The sequence below is a fragment of the Centrocercus urophasianus genome, unplaced genomic scaffold, assembly GCF_019232065.1.
Source record: "Centrocercus urophasianus isolate 14NV4802_14NV808 unplaced genomic scaffold, USGS_Curo_1.0 seq_15, whole genome shotgun sequence".
NCBI classification, from domain to species: Eukaryota; Metazoa; Chordata; class Aves; order Galliformes; family Phasianidae; genus Centrocercus; species Centrocercus urophasianus.
The window spans coordinates 21,523,276-21,541,445 of record NW_024884697.1 but is presented as its reverse complement, the minus strand read 5'-3'; the positions used below and the strand labels follow the sequence as shown (position 1 = coordinate 21,541,445).

The following is an 18,170-nucleotide window of genomic DNA, read 5'->3' as shown; positions in this document are numbered from 1 at the left end:
TATATATATATACACTCTGAACTTCAAATCATCTAAGCTGGTAATTTTTTTTCCTGCACAGAACTCATCCCATCCGAAATGTTCTGCTTATTGTACAAGATAGTGTACCTATGCAAGCAAGACATCCCACCAGAAATATGATTCTTTTTTTAACTGCCAGACTAAGCAGAAAAAATAGGTAAGAGTTTATATAGTTGGAAGTCAAAAGGATTAAACCAATTAAGAAAGGTAAAATATCTAATACGGAAAATAACATTAAAATACATTAAAATAAACACAACTCTTCTTAAGCTTAAAAGCCTAAGCCAAGCTTACAGCTAAAGAATATTGTATCCTTGATTATGGCTCAAACAAATAAACAGGTGTCTGCATAAAATAGTTACCACTTACCAAATATGTGTCCTAAGTTTGCTTCCATTTTTATTTCAAACACTTGAGATATGACATAAAATGTCAATAAAAATATCGCTATGACTACTATCAACTTTGCAGCACCTATTTAGAAATAGAGAAAAAAATAAATTATCTGTAAATGTTAACTGTAAGATTATTAAAATTAACTACATGAGAAAGATGTACAAAGCAACAGGATGTCAGGATGTTGAATTCAGAAACTTGCCATACAGAAGTAATCTGCAAGAAATGAGTATTATAACGTAGGATGCAACCGAGCCACTCTGCTAAACTGCTGCACCAGAGACACACACCCTGCTCTCAGACATGAAATCTCCTCTTGTTCTTTCTCCATGTTTCACGCCATGTTGCTTGACATCATTTACCACCCTCAGCAACCAAGAGAAACCACAGACTTTTTTTGTATGAAAACCCAGATCAATAAGGTAAACTAAGCTGACTTGACTTGCTGTTGTCCAAAGCGGAAAGTTCTGCTCTCTCCAATCTCACTTCCCTGTTCTTAGCCACGTGTCCACATTTCTCACTGTTTATAAATATTCCCTTTCTGCCTTTAGCCTCAGATTAAGACAGCTCTGTTTTAATGTGAGACTGAGTGATTATGAATATAGTGTAGCTTGGCTGCTTTGGCCAGTCAGGTCTGAACATTACATTTAAAAAAAAAAAAAAAAAAAAAAAACTTCTGGTCTTCAAGAAGAGCAAGAAAACATTAAAGTTCTAAGTTAAAAAGTAATGAAAAGCAGTATCTCACCTTTACCATTTTTAATATGCTACAGACTTAGGAAGCTTAAAGTTTGAAAAAGCCCAATTTAAGACAGCACTAAGTGGTCCAGCCACCTTCTAGGGGAAAAAAAAAAAAAAAAAAAAAAGCAGAAGCCTACAACTGCAGCATCTTAAATCTGAAATGGAAACCTACACGAGGTACCACCATGAACACTGCCATTTTCAGCAATATATTTTTACAGAATATTTTGCTCCCAGATTATTGTATATTAATGTCTGTCTGAGAGCAGAAATTAAGTGAGAAAGATCTAATGAACACCCCCATCTTCCTCTCTCACCTCTGTATGAAGAATTGTTTGGAAGAAGCAATGCCATGCATGCTTCTGTTCCTCAGATGGCCAGCCAAATAAATCCTCCAGAACAAAAGATTATTCACTCCTTCAAATCTTAAATCAGGCAGTTTAGCAAATCTTAAAATATACAGATTACTCAGCCTTCATAAGAACAAGATATGTTAATCTTTCTAAAGGCTAACAAAGGAAACAAAAAGATATGACTTTTGTTTGCCTACAGTTTGGACTTCCTCTCCCACTGCATGTGCAAGTATATGTATATTATGTAAGAAAGCACAGATGCAAACTGGATTTAAAAATATTACAATGGAATCCCAAAGATGACTGCATTTGAAAGAAAGCAAGCCACAGGCAAGAACTAGAGAAAACAGATGATGCAAATGAACAACAAAGAAGCAGAAAAAAATACTTCAAAGTAACTTCACTGCTAAAGATGGTACCAGAATTTGGAAAGCGGTAATGGAGAGCAGTTTGTTTCTGTAGACAGCATGCAAGATCAATGAGTACAAACACAAGCTGACCTCTCCCACCTACATCTTCTTTCTCTTAACTGAATTTTAAATGCTCCCTTTATGTAAAGGAGGTAGGAAATCTTGAATATCCTTGCAGCATTTGAATAAAAGCAAGGCTGTCTGCTACAGGTTCAATCTTCCATAGGAATTGTCATATCTTTTTGTTTGTAGGACTTAGTAACAAAATAATTAGCTGGAATAGGGAAGAAGTAAGGCTTGGAACAGTCATCTTTCAAGAGATTTTTCAGCCTTTTAAAAATTACAGCATTTTCCCAGTTCTTCAGCAGTTTTGCGTTAACGTGTTGCTCCCAGTTCCACTCACTGAGGCTCTGTAAACACACCATCTAACAACCGCCTTAACCGTAGTGACAAAAAAACCCATCAGGACTAATGTATCAATAAGGCTAGAAGTGCAACCCTCCTGGAAAAGCAAGTGTTGCTGACTCCGGGGTAAGTCAACAGCTGCTTCTTCTGAAACATTAATTATTGCTTTTGATTGAAGTGCAAGACTTCAGAACATCAAGACTGCTCACAAATGTACAGGCTATTCCACTGAAGTGAAATGCCTAAAGTAATAGTTTCTTGCAGTACCATACTGGCAGTGAGATTTTTTTTAACTGCTACACCTTCTGCCAAATGAAATCAGCTTCTCAAACACACATTGAAGTATCTTACCCTTACTGAAAGGCTTTGCAGCTTTAAAACTCTCTGTAACCATTCAGGAAGTTTCAGATACTGTATTTAAAAAGTGCACAGCAATTTTGGTTGTGGTGTGGGGCACAAAAGAAGCCATTTGTTCCCATTTCCTTATTCTTTCAAAGTCTTACATGATTAGCAACCAAAGATCACTTCACAGCACCTTAAGCTGCCACCGCAGTTAAGCTGAAGCATTTGTAAGTAGCTGCTTCCTCTCAGACCATCCCAAATTCTCAAACAAGTTTCAGTTAACTGTCAGAACAGGAGCCGCTGTGCCATTTATGCTTACTTTAAAACCTTCTATTATTGTCAGAACTTGTTAAAGCTATCCACACCTTATTCCACGAAGGACAAAAGTCTGATTTCAGTGAGTGTGCTTACCTGCTATTCTCATGTTTAGTTTTCAGCCAGGTAACGACACTACTGCATTAAAAAAAAGGAAAGTCACCTAGAGAAAAAAAAGAAAAAGTAATTGTAACTGCAATCAAATAAGCAACTTCATGATATGTTAACTGTCACAATACTATGGATTTTCCAGCCAGTAACAGTAATGACAATTGTCCTGAATAGTTAACTCCTAACACAATAAAGGGAAGAAGATGCAAGATGGACCTCTTGCCATAGCATTACTTTCCTTTGTTACTCTATGAAACAAGCCATCTTAAATGTCATTACTTTAATTTCATCAAATCTACTACAAATTATGTTAATTAACCTGTGGCAAGTACTTAACAGTGCTGCATCTAAGCAGCCTTTAATTTCTTAAAGCTGCAAGTTAAAAGCAAGCAATTCCATCAATGTTGCTCCAGAATCACAGTGACATCTGGATATGAAGTCGTTGTTCAGTAATCTAACATAGTAGAACATAACAGAACATAACTAACCAAAACCTGTCTTCAGAAATTATTTGAAAAGCTATTATCACAATCCAGGAAATGCAAATCATTTGATAGCATCGCCAAAACCCAGATAGTTCTCCGGGTCCATGCCAGGGAGGAAAATGTAATATAGACAACTTTTTTCCCCTCACTTGAATCAGTATCTGTAAGGTCAATTACCTACATGACCAGATACTCTTTGCCAAACACCATCACTACCATCCACTGCTTACAGTTTACTGAAAAGTAAATTTCATGCCATGTCACAGAATCACAGAATGGCCAGGGTTGGAAGGGACCTCAAGGATCATGAAGCTCCAACCCCCTGCCACATGCAGGGCCACCAACCTCCCATTTAATACTAGACCAGGCTGCCCAGGGCCCCATCCAACCTGGCCTTGAACACCTCCAAGGACAGGGCATCCACAACCTCTTTGGGCAGCCTGTTCCAGCACCTCACCACTCTCTGGGTAAAGAATTTCCCCCTGATGTCCGACCTAAATTTCCCCTCCCTTGACTTACAACCATTTCCCCTCGTCCTACACATATCAACCCTTTCAAAGAGTTGATTCCCCTCCTGTTTGTAGGCTCCCTTTAGGTACTGAAAGGCTGCAATGAGGTCACCCCGCAGCCTTCTTTTCTCCAGGCTGAAGAAGCCCAGCTCCCTCAGCCTGTCCTCACAGGGGAGGTGCTCCAGTCCCCTGATCATCCTAGTAATCCCATGTCCTTAATAGGCTATATATATTTATATTCACTTGTATTCTACAGCCATAGTATCTTTTTATCCACTGAAAGATCCACGTTTGCCAACCTTCTAAAAGGGTAAAGAGAGCCTGGCATTTTACATAGCATGTATAATGCCTTACTTCTCTAGGCCTGCATCAGCAGAACACATACATCTTGCTTTGATTTCCACAGCGATGTCATTCTGACGTCGAGAGGAACATCCTCAACTGAAGGACAAACAGTTAAGTGCAGTGACCAACCGATACCACATCCAAATGTTGAGGAATATAATTATTCTAAATTATTTCATCTCTCTTCCCCTCCCTTGGAAATTCAGCAAGGCTAAAACAAAAACTACCTGTATTCTGAAAAATCAGAACGTTGTTTTAAATCGGAAAAAAATAGTTTCCTCTTTTGATTATAAACAAAAATACAGAATGAACATATCATGCAACCTCAACTGCAGAATACCTTCATCCCAGCATTTGTGCCCACTGACCCCAGCCATCATTTGTTGCAATCAGACATATGCTGCACAGAATTTACCAAGTGCAAGTTAACTTATGAACACCATGTCTTTTCCCAATACAATACTACTTTACCACATTATTTTTAATTAAAGAACAGCCCATTAGCCATTATGAACACTCGCTGACTGTCACTCTGCAACACTAATAGATTTTGTAATTGAAATTCAGACATGATATGTAAGTGGATCAGGAATTTCTAACAGTGCTTAATTTGTGAGTTTAAAAACATGAAAAACAAGAATGAGACTGAGCTCAGGCTCACATGCATAAAAACAGCAACAACAACATTCTTTCAAATGCTTTCAAAATTAGGTAAGGCAAAAACAATAACGGCAAGCAAAAAACCCACTACTTCTTCCTCCTGTTTGATATATCACTCCAATCAAGCAGGGACATGAGCATTACAACCCAAATATCTTCTTGACTTACAAATGCCTGATAATATAAGTAACCACTTCATTATGATGTTAATGTAATTTACCTCTGTAAATTTACCTCTGCAGTACAACAAAGCTCATATATACCATATCTAGAGTGCAGGAAGTGCAGCCTTTAACAGGATCTACAGGCAGACTGTTGATGAGTAAAGTAGAGCCCATAATAGACACCAGACCGAGAAGAGCATGTGAAATAGACAACAGAAGTAAGCAGCTCTAAGTCAAAATCAGGTGGATCTGAGGAAGCACTACAGTACCTGATTGTAAAACATGGATTTTTTTTTTTTCCCCACCAAGATTGTTTTCTCAATGCAGTATTCAGAAGTACAACAGTTAAAGAATACAACTGGGATGATAAAAAGACACCAACAAACTCTTCAAGTGCCTTGAAATGAAGAACCTATCCACATAGAAGAATCTAAAGCTGGTGTTTTCAGAAGCTGGTTTTCTTCCACTTTAAGTAAAAGGAATTTATTGTTTCCCGGATACTATACTAGAAGGAGGAGCAAGAATTGCAGGTTTACATCAACCATGGACAGGAGCCAAGGCATTCTAATAGTTGGAACAAATTCTACTAACAGTACAGTCAAATCTCTGTTCTGGGCAGATGCTCTCTTCTTTAAGATGAGCACTGCTGCAGATTTCCTATTGCCTACTAAACTTCCAACATTCCTACTTTGCCGAAAGAACTTTTGTGCAATTTCTCATGAGGCCTGAGGACCACACTTTCCTTTTCTTCTGATTCTACTCAGCACTAGCAGTGCAGGCAGGTCTTCTCGTCACAACTGCACCAGCTGAAGAGAGGTTCCTACCATCTGTAAGAGCCAATTTACACAAGCCAACGTTTATAGAAGAATCAGTGACAAAAAGTTCAGACCGGTGACCTCTCGACTACAGGAAGCCATATCCACGCCCTGAATACTTTAAAGAGCATAGAAACATAAAAAGATTGTGGTCTACAGGCAGTTAGACCAGAGTAGCTGGTCAGTAGCTGGCTGATATTTTTCTTGTAGGGTCCAAAGGATATCAACCTTCAGGCAAGGCCAGCTATTTAGCCATGCTGACTCACTAACATTATAAAATTCCAGTACCTAAATCTAAAGCACTGAACAGCATAAAGATAGAAGGAGAGTGCTTTGTTAGTTAAACTAACACAGAAAGTTCTCTCCAAAGTGGCAGAATTTGATCTACTTATTGAAAAAAAGGCAGCAGAAAAACAGCAGCTAAGTAGGAATCCAGATTAGTGAGTTTAGATACTCTTCCGTCACTACAGCCAATGGCACAGGTTGAGTAACAACTCCTTCAGAACAGAAAACAAAAGACAGACAGCTCACTGAACTGGAGAAACCAAGAAATTACACCATCCTGCCACTGCCCAGATCACCACATGAAGCTGCACGCCCATCCACATAGAAAAGGGCTATTTACTCTGTCTGTGAAGTACTAGGGAATGGATACATGGAAAACAGTTGGGAACTGAAGTTACTGGTTGCTTATTTCTCCCCCAACCATCCTCGTGCACTGCCTTATGTCCTGAGGCAGGGGCAATTTCTAGATGCTGTGATTTCCAGTGTCAAAGCCTTTCCAAGTAGCAATCCAAAATGCTACACACAGAATGAAAGTAGAGGAAACAAATCAAAAACAGGAGATTAAAAAAAAAAAAAAAGAAAGAGAAAAAGAGTAAAGTGCTTTCCCCACCTTCATGTTTTACCATTCAGTCAGTTACAGCGCTCATTGGACTTCTGGTTTACTGTTCCACTTTTTGGTAAGCTTGTGTGGGAATGACAATGAAAGCCTGACAAACTCACAATATACACCCATAAAGCTGCTGCATATATTCTTTTATATAGTAATACTAGTTTCAATCTATACAGTATCAGATATCTGCTTTCAGAAGTGATCTGTCACTCTTGTGGGAACTCTGCCAGAAACTTCACAAAGGAAGCTTACACTTGAACTTCATCTAGAAAACAATAACGCTGTGCTCCTGCCAGAAAGAAAAAATAAATAAATAAATAAATAAATCAGATTTTATTAGATGTTCTGAATTACCTAATATGCTAAGATTGGGGTATTCCTGAATTGAAGCAGTTGATATGACGCCCATCAAACAAGCCATTTGTTTCCTAGATTCAGAATGCAGGAGGAAGTTGTTTTAAGTATAGTAGTCATTAAAATACAAGCACATATAGAGACACACAAATGATCTGTTAATACTGTCACCCTTACAACACTGAATGGAGCCCAGCTTGCTGTACTGAGAGGAATTCCATCTAGTGTGTTCAGCTCTCTATCAACCTTGTTCAATGTTCCTGCACAAAGTGCTCTGTGACACAACTCATCTGGGCACAGCCTCAGCCCTACTTGGTTTTAAAGCCACCAATAAATTGCAAGTGGCCAGAAATTTAAGTTTTGTTCAGTTTTATTTTTCCCAAATAGAATTGCTATAAATGTTTTTATATAATAGAACACATGTAAATTAGCACACTGCATTCCCATTTCCCCAGGATAACAGTACTTCTATCAGCAATTTGATAATGCATTCAGATAGTATTTATGAAACAGGAGCACAAAAACAAACAGATGAGAAGCAATAATTCAGAAGGTCAAGATAATTTACTAATCTAGGAAGCTCAGAATACAGAAAGGTAAAAAAAATTAAGCAGTGATATTTAACAAAGTAGAAAGCAGTACACTTCAAAAAGGACATCAAGTGCAGCCAAATAAGTGGCAGTAATGCAGAAAAGGATCTGAGAGCATATATCAGCTCACTAATGTTAGGGTCAGTGATGTAGTACTGCTGCAAAAAGGGAACTGCTCATTATGAACTGTACTCTGCAGTGTATCAAGAGGCTGCTGCACGCAAAGCAAAAAGCAATTATTGTGCTGTGCCAAGTCATCTATATTCTTAATTGAGATCCTGTGTGTATTTTTTTTCCTAAATCTATCTTAAAGCATAATCCCCAATGGAACAATCTAGATAACAATTACATAACCTAACAACCAAAGGGGTAAAACAATCTGGTTTGCTGCGCAAGACAGAATGGAGGTGAAGAGAGCATGCAACAGACACCCTGGACCCTTACCACCAAGATGTAATTCAAAAACAGCTTTAAATGATGCTGAGCTGGACTGTTCTTAATATCTACTGACTGCTTTTTACCTATTTGTAACTTAAACATTTAAAATGAAATATAAACATTTTTTAAATAGTCCCATTCACAAGCTTAAACAAGAAAGGAACAGAAGGATATAAATCACCATAGAACTTGGGAGAAACAAGAGGCAGGCCTCATAAGATGTTTGTTCAACATCTTCATCAATGACCTTGATGAGGGGATAGTGGCCACCCTCAGCAAGTTTGCTGATGATACGAAGTTGGGAGGATTGGCTGACATGCCTGAAGGCTGTGCTGCCATTCAGCGAGACCTGGACAGGCTGGAGAGCTGGGCAGAAAAAAACCAGATGAGGTTTAACAAAAGCAAGTGTAGAGTCTTGCAGCTGGGGAGGAATAATTGCATGCACCAGTACAGGTTGGGGGATGACCTGCTGGAGGGGAGCTCTGCAGAGAGGGACCTCGGTGTCCTGGTGGACGACAGGTTGGCCATGAGCCAGCAGTGTGCCCTTGTGGCCAAAAAGGCCAATGGCATTCTGGGGTGCATTAAAAAGAGCGTGGCCAGCAGGTCGAGGGAGGTGATCCTCCCCCTCTACTCTGCCCTGGTAAGGCCTCATCTGCAGTACTGCCTCCAGTTCTGGGCTCCCCAGTACAAAAAAGACAGGGATCTCTTGGAAAGAGTCCAGCGGAGGGCCACAAAGATGGTGAAGGGCCTGGAGCATCTCTCCTATGAGGAAAGGCTGAGTGAACTGGGTCTGTTCAGCCTTGAGAAAAGAAGACTGAGAGGGGACCTGATCCAGGTCTATAAATATCTAAGGTGTGGGGGGCAGAATGGCGAGGACGGACTCTTTTCGATGGTGAGTGGAGACAGGACAAGGGGAAATGGCCGGAAACTGCAGCATAGGAAGTTCCGCACAAATGTGCGCAAGAACTTCTTTACAGTGAGGTGACGGAGCACTGGAACAGGCTGCCCAGGGAGGTGGTGGAGCCTCCTTCTCTGGAGATGTTCAAGACCTGCCTGGATGCCTACCTGTATGACCTGCTGTAGGGAACCTGCTTTGGCAGGGGGGTTGGACTCGATGATCTCCGGAGGTCCCTTCCAACCCCTACAGTTCTGTGATTCTGTGATAACCTGGGTAGCAGTATGCAAGGTGCAAGTCAGCACCTCCTTCAGTAGTAAGCCCATATTTGTATCCTACTCCATGCAAACCTGTAATCAGGTAAGTAATACTAAATCTGCACCAGCCTGAAATGCGTTGAAGGCTCCAGGGAGACCTCACTGTGATGTTCTAGTATTGAAAGGAGCATATAAACAGGAGGGGGAACGGCTGTTTACAAGGGTGGATAGTGATAGGACAAGAGGGAATGGTTTTAAACTGAGACAGGGGAGGTTTAGGTTAGATGTAAGGAAGTAGTTTTACACACAGAAGGTGGTGACACACTGGAACAGGTTGCCCAAGGAGGCTGTGGATGCCCCATCCCTGGAGGCATTCAAGGCCAGGCTGGATGTGGCTCTGGGCAGCCTGGTCTGCTGGTTGGTGACCCTGCACACAGCAGGGGGTTGAAACTGGATGATCATTGTGGTCCTTTTCAACCCAGGCCATTCTATGAATTAAATTTTCCCCTCACCTAAACAAATTATTTTGAAAATGGTCAAATACTGTTACTACTGTTTGTATCTACTGTATCTGTTAGTATGCATAGCATTATCAGGCATATACAATGCTATCTATAGCATTACCAAGTTCACAGGAATACAATTAGATGAACAATCAAAATTGATTAGTACAAAAAAAAAACAACAAGCTGTTACTTTTATTTCTGAGTCACAACTAGATTAGGATAGTGTTTGCTTTTGGCAGCACAGACTGCCTTCCTCAGCAATCCACAGATGGGCTTTTTTCTCCTGTCAGAAAAAAAAAAAAAAAAAAAAAAAAACCATAGAAAAATGCCATCTGATGTTTTCATACCTGGTAAAGCTCAACCAGCAAAGCAAACTTTTGTTTAACACAGCTGCTGATAATAGACATTCCAGTCTGTTGTCTTCAAGCAGTTCAAAGCGGCAGTGGTTTTCTACCTGAGATTACAAAGTGAATCATTTATTTCAGGTCAGCTTTAGCTATATTTACCTGAGCTCTGGTTTTAAGCCAGTGATTGTGCCAACCTGAATTACTGTATCCCATGAACCAGCCGAGACTACAGAAATCATTCCAAACTAGAGTAGTAATCTAAACTGCTAATAGGATCCATTTAAATACAAGATGCATTTCCTTACCAAGATAACTGCTTATCCTTCTGCTAGACTAGCAGTAGATTTTCACCCTCCATTACGAAACGTATTTAATTTGAAACTGAACTGAAAGGTAGACATACAAAAGAATTACCTTAAAAAAAGTAACTACTGTATTTTTATTTTTATTGTGTCAATGTACACCATTTGTGCCTTCCAATAAGCCTCTCACCTCAGCAGTTATATCCTACAATTACTCCTATAACCATACAAATTCCCTGTGACTATTGCAGAACTTCAACACAGAGGTTGAACGTTGGTCTACACAGAATATTTCTGGGGCAACTGATCCTACAAGAATGACACCACCTGAACTGTATTCAGCTTGGTATTCTGGCAATACTCAACATAGACCTCAAATCTTTGGTTATTCAAACAAGATTTACTTCTGTCAAATTAAATTCCGACTCCTTGAGCAGATGAAGCCAGACCTTACTTCAAAATTAAAAACAGGATGTGCAGCTGTAGAAGAACTGGCTACCTTGCTCGTATTGGTATGTGGTTTCACTTCTAAGAAAGGAAATACATCTGAGAAGAAACATGACTCTGCAAGAGTGGTTTGATACCTGATGTGCAAAACAAACACTTCCCAAAGGAGGTGACAAGTTACTGCCAGCAGCAGGAGCTTGCTGGTCATCAACCCAGCACTTCCACCTTAGGCAACACACACACTTCAAGCCTCACAAACAGGAAAATCTTCCTGTATCCCTGGAAGCCCAAGATAAAAGCACTAAGGAGTGTCCTTCCCACTAAGAATGAAACTCCATCTACATACCTTTAAATTAAACAAAAAGGGCTACAGAACAATCTGCTTCCACAGCACTAACAATGAACTCTTCTCAATCCATACCTTGAAAACTCTTCCATAATATCACACAAATTTCACTTTTAGTTATGATTCCTGAAAATCCAAGTCATTTAAATGTGACAAAGTCAACTGTCTATGGCTACTGATGGCCCCATTACAGAGAATCTTAGCCCTTAGCACTTCACAGGATTGGATAAAATTACACAGAGAAATTCAAAGAGATAAAATTGTTGAGGACAAATTGCAAACCTCATTCACCAGCTTCACTTCTAGCTTCATCCCACAGCAGCAGGAAAGTCCCAGAGCAGTTGTAGCAGAGGAGGTGAGGTTTAACATTATTTCCTCTCACAAGATGATCCAACTATTCTGTAACTGAAACACTGCTGCAAACCCTACCATTTCAAGATTTCAAACTGATCTATGTTTCTAAAAAAAAAAAAAAAAAAAAAAAAAAAAAAACAAAACCACAGATGTCCACCTTGATTTCATCATGCAACAAAAGCTGTATAATCTTTCCAAACCAGCAATAAATCAGTGTGTAATGTATCCATCTGCCAGATCTCAGTGGAGACAACGTGCTGCCACAATACAGCATGCGTTTCAAATGTACAACAGCCTCCACATCTTCAATAAAAACACAGCAGAACAACACACTGTTATCGTGCACCTTACTCTCTTCTTTACAGCAATTCTCAACAGAACTACCAAACAGAAAGGCTATAGATCTGAAAAACAATTAACGCACACATAAATGCTGTGACTTGATACAATCATGTATGACACCACAGAAATTTGAGGCCACGCTTAGAGCATGCCACTTCATCCTGAGGCCTGTTTTGAATAGAGGCATCACAAAAGCAGAACAGAAAAAGAGCATTACGAACACTTCCTCTACAGGTCCAAATTCACTGCAGAATGATTGAGCTATCTCTCCACATTATTATCCACAGAAGTACAACCAGACTCTACATAGCATCTCTAAGATGTCAGAACGGGTTCATCATCTCATGATTGAGATTCATACACTGCACAGAATGCCTTACTGACCTCACCCCACAGAGCTGCACACTGACACTGCACAGCCATGCAGAGTTCTGAGGGATCTGGAAAGGCAGATAGTATTATGGGTACTGAGAGCAGCAAGAGACACCAACACAGACAAGAGGAAAAAAAAAAAAAAAAAAAGATACTACTAATCGCTTAAGCTTCTTTAACAAAAGGTCAGCATGAACTGAGGAAGCTGTATGTGGGAGAAGAGCTTTAACCTTTGCTCAGCAGCAAGCTGATCTCACTAGGAAGCGGGATGCGTCCCTGAGGCAAGCACTTCACAGTGACAGCTGCTGCTCACAGCGCTGTTGATATCACTCCTTCCTCTTCCTCCAAGGGGCAAAGGATCCCCTGCTACACCACCGAATCCATCCTCATCTGTCAGGCTCAGCTGCACTTCACTGTGTGCCATCAGCTGCAGGGACAGCACCACACCTCAGCTCTAGGGAGAAGGGGCAGCTAAGCACAAAACAACCAACATGCAGCAGGGCCACAGCAGGACTACAGGACACTGCACTATAGGGTCATGTTGCAGATATCAGACTGCTGTCAGTAACTAACAACCACCACTCTGCATGACGTGCTCAGAATCATAAGACTCCTGAGGTACAGGGGAGTTTGTGCTCCTGGTCCACATTAGCAGCCAATCTTTTGTGAGGGATGGAGTGGACAACACTCAGAAATGGAGAACTCCTTTATAGCTGCAGTGACTTGCTTTTTTTTCTGTGGAAGATGCACAGAGACAGCAAAGAAAACTGCATCTCCAGACTGGTTTCTGAGCACAGAAGTGCCAGAACCAAAATCCATAACCATCTCCTGACTGGGTACAACATTTCAGCTACCAACACTGAGCACATCAGCCACAGAACCACAGTAGCATTACAGTTGGAAAAGACCTCTAAGATAATCGAGTCCAAACATCAACCCACAGCCACCATGCCCACCAAATCACCATCCTTTGGATGGAGCCCTACTGGAGATGCTTATCACCATTAGGGTGGTACCAATGCTCCTCTGTCCCAAGTTCACCTAGCTGAGATCTTCACTTGCTATTTGGGCTTTTATTAGGAGAAAATCCACCCCTTTCAGAAGCCAGTACTAAAGTTCCTTTCTGGACCTCACATAAAGGCTTGAAAGAAATCTATGGGCTGCAGCGCCTTCAACGAAATGACCATCACCCTTTCTACATTACTTTCAAGCATATCTCTTATTTTTAGAAAGACAGACATTTTCTCCTATAGTGACAAACTGGCTTTTAAGTAAGATCACAAAGCATCTTCATTCTGCATATCCTAACTGTTACTAGTATGTTGACAAAGTGCATGTGCTTTCTCTAGCAATGATCTATAAGCCAAAATAAGTGGCCAGGAGCAGGTCAGAAGCTGGCAGTAGTAGAAGCTTTCACCATCTTAAATGTTTGTGAAATGCTGACTCAACTATCTGGTGATATCACCGCAGATTAAGAAGAAGGTCTCTCCTGCTGCTGTTGAAAGGGCAGGAGAAGGTAGGAAAGTCAATCAGCCACACCAAGGGGGCAAGTTTCCTGAAGAGAAGGGAGCCTGTAAATGTCACCTATTTTGATGTTAATGGCAATTTTAACTGGACTCTCAAGACATTCTCAGAGAACTATGGTTGTTTTGCGCATATAAACACAACCTAAACTTTCGCCATTACAATTGATTCAACAGCTCTGCCAAAGAAATGCAAGGGACAGTTCACTCCAGCAGCTCTCTCTACCCCAATAGTCTTCCAAAGCTGCTTCCCTCTTCCACAAAATCTCATCCATATGCTCTTGGTACTGAGCTCCAACATGAACTAGATAAAGTTAAGTTGCTCTGTTTGCAAATGAAGATACAAATTATTGAAAAGGCACCTTAACTAATAAAGGGCAGAATTAGAGACATAACTTACACAGAAAAAGATTTCTTTCTTTTAAGAAAAAGAAGTCTAAGCCCTCTCGGGACCACTAGGAAAAACAAGACAAGGCTCTACTTGGATTCATAGTTAGACATGGTCCTTCAGAACATCAAGCTGGGAGCCAGATCCCCTAGATATTGTTTATAAATGTTTTAATGTCCAAATGGAGAATTATGATGTATAAAAAGAGAAGTTCAAGCAGCGAGTTTCCTCCTCACCTCTATTACAGCACCAGGCATCAGGCCTGGATAGAACTACAAAATGTGAACTTCATGACTTAGGCTGGACCCACCTGTCTTCCAGTATATGTCGCGGGATTTTGCTCCCTGATGAAGAAAGCTAACCAAAAAGGAATTAATGAACATACATCTGTCAGTGACCAGGCAACCTTCTGGAGCGGCAGGGAGCAGAGCGCAGCAGGAACAGGTTGTTAGATTTGCCCCGACATCTCATGAAGCCTCACTTAAGAGGGTAAGATTCCTGACGCCATTGCCGACGACATTTGTCTTGAAGTAAAATGATTTATTAACAGCCCAGGGAAAGGGAAATCATTCTAAGCCATAAAACAATCACAGTAATTCCAGTGCTGTTGATAGCAAAGTGATTGTCACAGGCTTACGCAGCAGGCCACTGGCTGAGCAAACATGCATGTCTACAGTAATTATACCTTAAATCCTCAACCTCCTCAACAGATTTTTGTGAAAAACCTCAAAACTGAACTTACATATCACTTCTTCTGTGAATAATTTGAATCTTAAGCAGCAAATTCCCAATGTCTGCCAGACATTCATCTTACAGACACCTAATTTTACACTACAAAATAACCTATAATCAAAGTGGTATTTTTGCAACTTCCACAGTACAATCCATCTTGTGGTCTTACAGAAGAAGTCCCTCTCCTATATGCTCTGGCCAAAGCCAGAAACAAAATATCCCGCTGGACTAGCTCACATTTTAAACAACAGCTTACTAAAATTCCATTAAGTTCTCAAACTCTTTCTATGTTAGGACTCTTTTCTAGCAGTGCTGAAAGCATTCTCCTTGTAAGTAGAGCCTGCACACCCTAGACTGACTCGGACTGCATCTAGAGAGGCTAGACAGCAATTTGTGGGCACTGCGAGGCAACTCTGCTATTTAGCTATTCACTCCGTACTCACTGTGACACGGTCACAGTTAGAAGAACGGCCTGCCACAGAGCAGGCACCTCCTCCATGCCTAGGCCATGAGACATTACCACACAACACACCAAGCTGTTAACGTGGGAAGAGCCTGCATCAGCCCCAAAGCAAGTTACAAAACCTGTTTTGCACGGAGACAACCTACAGACCCGCAAGTGCTGCTGAACAGGACTGCCCTCTGCCTGGGCCGGAGGGGGCTGCTGATGGTCTCCAGTCACACCTTGCCTACCTCACAGGCTTTAAAATACAATTGTGTACACACATTAACCAGCTGTTCCTGCTGCGGATTTGGTTTCTTCCCGTACTATCCTCCTATCGGGATCCCAGGATCAAGTACATACTTTGTTAGATGGAAAGGAGCTGCCAGCTGTGCGCACCTGCAAAGAACAGTGTAGGTTCCAGGTGTGCACAGCATGACAGGGCACGCAGTATCCTAAAGCTACTCCATATCCATTACATACACGGATAGATAGCAAAACGCAAATATTTTACAGAGGTCAGGAGTCACTACTATCACTTAAACCACACAATCACACTTCTAAAAGTGAGAAAACAGAGAGAACCAAGTTACACAGCCTGCCAACGGCTCAGGCGTTCAGCACAGCTGGAGGCACGCATCACAAAACCGTGCTTTTCCTTACTTTAAAACCTCAGAAACGCAAAGGGAAACACGCGGCTCCGACAGGTACGCCGTGACACAACCCCACCACTCGAGAGAAGGCAGAGACCGCAGAAAAGGCAGACCTTTGCGCCCAGCCGCCTTATTTCAGCAATAAAACGCTGTCTATGGGGGAAGCGGGACACTCAACTCCCCGCCTCCCCCTGTCCCTATAGGGGGCGGAGAGTCGCTCCGTTACGGCCGGGGGGGCTCCCAGAGCCGCCCCCGCGCAGCGCCGCGGCTGTTCCACGGCGGAGAGCCCACGGGAGGATCCGGGAGGGAGGGACGGAGAGCCGGCCGCGGCTGCCGGCAGGGACGGAGAGGAAGGGGGCAGGGAGCGCGGAAAGTTGTATCCCCGGGGAAAGTCGGGAGCGGGGGCACGCGGCCAGCATCGGACCGGCCGCCCGGGCAGGGGAGCCGAGGCGCTGCCACCGGGGCAGGAATTCCCGCCCCAAGAGCGGAGCGCGGGCGTCGTGCGGAAGACGCGGACCCCTACCTGCTGATGGGCGGCGACGGCCACGTCGCGCAGCGCCTCCGTTCCGCTCAACTGCCGCGCAGCCTGCCCCGGCCCGCCCGCCGGCGACCGAGAAGGAAGCGGAGCGCTGCCGCCGCTGCACGGGCAGAGGAAGGCGCGCAACGGCGTGCCCGCCCCCTGCCGGTGGCGGACCGGGCCCGCGGCGGCGGCTCCGCCCTCAGCCGCACCCCGTCCGTAGGTGGGGCCTTGCGGGCCGGGGAGGGTCGTCCTGTCAGTGGGTCGTGGGGCTGCTCTGCTTGTGTTTGTACTTCCTTAACGATGAGTTCAAAAGATAACAGCGTGGGGCTGCGCGCACCTGGCAATCATAGAACAACAGAATGGTTCGAGTTGGAAGGGACTTCAATGCCCATCTATTCCCAACCCGTGCCGTGGGCAAGTTTGTCACCCCTCCAGCTCAGGCTGCCCAGGGCCCCACCCAACCTGGTCTCCTGTACCTTCAGGGATGGGGCATCCACAGCTTCTCTGGGCAGCTGTGCCAGCACGTCACTGCTCTCTGAGCGAAGAACTTTCTCCTTACATCCATTTTAAACCATCTGCCCTCTTTCAGTTTAAAACCAATGTCCTGTCCCTACAGGACTTCTTAAAAGTCTTCTGCTGTTCTGTCGGTTTCAGAAACATCTTTCTGGAAAATTATTATGTAGCCAAATTTGTTTTCCACTACAGACCAGAAAAATTTCTGCTTTAAAATAAAAAAATCTTTTCTTCTTCTTTTTTTTTTTTTTTCAACTCTTCAGACAGAGCTGATCTGAGTTATTAAAAATAATAATAACAATAATAATAATAATAATAATAATAATAGGTAATCCCTTTCCCTTAGTGTTGTTTTGTGGCTGCTGATTTTTCTTATTCTCTTCTCCTTTTTCTGTGCTCGTTTCCATCTAACTCTACCACGAGTTGGTGCAGGCAGGCAGGCAGACTGGCAGGGCACTCACCGTTGTGCTTTGTGGAATAAAGGTTGTGTTGATGCAACTCCCTCAGCTGGGCTGTTGCTGTGGTGCACATAGAAAGTGCTCACGCAGCAGACAGCCAGACTCAATTACGTTGCTGTCAAACCACAAAGAGAGCATTTTTGCAAAATCAGTGTGGTGCTTCGCTTCTTTGTAGGGAACAAAGTCACACCCAAAATATAGGGCATATCACTCATCATCAAGGCCAGGCTGACAAAAGGAAGTTTCCATGTCTTACTTTAACCACTTCTGGTCAACACATCTTTTGACAGGTTTAAAATAACACATTTTGACCCCAGCTGCTCCTGGCTGCAGGATGTTTGTTTGAATGGCAGCCGAGTGATTTCCTCAGCAAGTGCTCCTAAATCCATTCAAGTTTCAGTCATACAGTAATGTTGTAAAGAGCAAA

At 42.4% G+C, this 18,170-nt stretch overlaps 1 protein-coding gene across 3 annotated transcripts in view; it reads right to left on the bottom strand.

The window, feature by feature from the left end:
* FAM3C (FAM3 metabolism regulating signaling molecule C) overlaps nucleotides 1-16,854 on the bottom strand; it is a 29,611-nt gene extending 12,757 nt beyond the window's left edge. For 2 of the 3 annotated variants that reach the window (XM_042816098.1, XM_042816100.1), the window contains exons 1-3: nucleotides 16,776-16,854; nucleotides 3,077-3,143; nucleotides 391-495 (exon numbers count right to left, since the gene is read on the bottom strand). In XM_042816098.1, coding sequence (XP_042672032.1) covers nucleotides 391-495; nucleotides 3,077-3,089 — 118 coding nt within the window. In that variant the 5' untranslated portion in view covers nucleotides 3,090-3,143; nucleotides 16,776-16,854. Of the gene's footprint in view, nucleotides 1-390; nucleotides 496-3,076; nucleotides 3,144-10,351; nucleotides 10,454-16,775 lie in introns of those variants that run through there. The other variant, XM_042816099.1, reaches the window with a different exon arrangement.
* Between the last annotated feature and the right edge of the window lie 1,316 nt (nucleotides 16,855-18,170).